This window comes from Myotis davidii, unplaced genomic scaffold (genome assembly GCF_000327345.1).
Source record: "Myotis davidii unplaced genomic scaffold, ASM32734v1 scaffold355, whole genome shotgun sequence".
Taxonomy (NCBI): Eukaryota; Metazoa; Chordata; class Mammalia; order Chiroptera; family Vespertilionidae; genus Myotis; species Myotis davidii.
The window spans coordinates 1,556,996-1,558,944 of record NW_006286818.1 but is presented as its reverse complement, the minus strand read 5'-3'; the positions used below and the strand labels follow the sequence as shown (position 1 = coordinate 1,558,944).

Sequence of the window (1,949 nt, the reverse complement as noted above, 5' to 3'; positions counted from 1 at the left end):
TCTCCTGCAGCCAGCGTCCTCCCTGGGTGGTGGGCTGCCCCCTGTGACCCATCTGTCCCTCCTGCAGGGCAGCAGGTGATTGAGGAGCAGCGGCGGAGACTGGCCGAGCTGAAACAGAGAGCGGCGGCTGAGGCTCAGTGCCAGTGGGATGCCCTGCACGGGGCACCCCCCTTCCTGGCAGGCCCCTCGGGCTTCCCCCCGCTCATGCACTCTATCCTGCACCACCTGCCGGCGGGGCGGGAGCGCGGGGAGGAGGGCGAGCACGCCTACGACACGCTGAGCCTGGAGAGCTCCGACAGCATGGAGACCAGCGTCTCCGCGGGCGGCAACTCCGCCTGCTCCCCGGACAACATGTCCAGGTACCCGCCCGCCCCATCGAGCCCGCGGTGCCGGCTCTGCGTCCCCCACACGGGACTCGCCACCCCTGCCAGAGGCCTCCTCAGCCCCCTTCCTTCCCCAGTGTGAGCGGCCGGGAGGTGGGGAAGCTCGAGGAGATGGAGAAGATGCTGAAGGAAGCTCATGCGGAGAAGAGCCGCCTCATGGAGTCCAGGGTGAGGCGGATCTGGACACGCAGCCCGAGGCGGGGGTGGGGGTCCCAGCATCGCCGCCCGCCTGCCCAGGGCCAGCGCTTTCAGCCGTGGCACCCCCATGATCCTGGCAAAATCCCCTTGAAGAAAAGAGTTGAGGGACAGGGAGCCTTGGTGAGGTTCATGTTCACAGCTTGGAGGAAAAGAGGGGCAGCCCAGGACCCGCCCACCACGGCTTTCCTGGGTGGGAATTCCATCTGTGTGCTGACTTCTGTGCCAGCTGTGGCCACCATGGGACTTTTTTTTTTTTTGGATATATTTTATTGATCTCAGAGAGGAAGGGAGAGGGAGAGAGAGAGAGAAACATCAGTGATGAGAGAGAATCATTGATTGGCTGCCTCCTGCACTCCCCCTATTGGGGATGGAGCCCACAACCCCAGGCATGAGCCCTGACCCTGACTGGGAACTGAACCATGACCTTCTGGTTCATAGCTTGACCACTGAGCCACACCGGCCGGGCAGGGACTTTTGATTCCTGTCTACCTGAGTGGCTGTCCTTCCTCCTGGGATATTAGAAAAAGCAGCAGGTGGGGGTGAGGAAGCGGGAAGGGAGAAGGCAGATGTCCCAGGCAGAGCAGAGGTGTTGGCGGGGGTGGGGGTGGGAACCTTGGGGTGTAGTGGGGGCTGAGGGGAGCCCTGTCTCCTTCAAGTTGGCCTGGAGCGGGGACCACACCAGAGAGGGACCGTAATTCACCCTGCACACAGCAGGCAGAGGAGCCCAGGCCTGGGGGGAGTTAGACACGGAGCTGCAGAAGCCGCCCCCAGAGCAGGCGAGTGCACAGCGCCTGTGGCAATGGAGAGAAGGGACATTTTGCTGAGGTTTAGGCGAGAAAGGGCAGAGGGGTTAATGGTATAAAAGCCATGATCGGGATTCAGACATAGACCATCACGGGCGTGCTCTGTGGTTCCCTATTGGTGTCAGTGACGTAAAGTCTTTCCCGGTGGCTCTCATAGGCTCGTTCCCTCCTAGGGAATGTGGCTGGAGTACAGATGTTCCTCACGCGGCGTTTCCAAGAGCCTTGGCGGTTAGGGAAGGGCCTCTGAGTGTATTCACTGTCGGAAGTTGTTGAGATTCTCCGTGTTTTAGGAATTCAGCTAAAACGACAGGAGCCCATGGATTTATCGAGTGCGTCCCTCCTGCTGGAGCCAGTGCTGGGCATTTACATATTGAGCTGGTTTGACTTTCACTAGCGTCACAGGAGCAGGCGCCCTGGCCCCGATTTACAGATGAGGCAGCCGAGGCTTAGGGTTGACATCATCTTGTCAGGGTCCCCTGGTTTGCAGTGGTGGCCAAGCCAGGCTTTGAAGCGGAGCCTGTCCCTCAGCAGCACGGCGTGGAGGCGTGGGCGTGAGGACCGGGCT

General features: G+C 61.0%; 1 protein-coding gene across 1 annotated transcript in view; it reads left to right on the top strand.

Annotated features, from left to right (window-relative positions):
* Positions 1-1,949, top strand: part of PHLDB1 (pleckstrin homology like domain family B member 1) — a 41,204-nt gene that overhangs the window by 31,076 nt on the left and 8,179 nt on the right. The window contains 2 exon segments of the mRNA XM_015560637.1: positions 68-359; positions 461-551. Coding sequence (XP_015416123.1) covers positions 68-359; positions 461-551 — 383 coding nt within the window.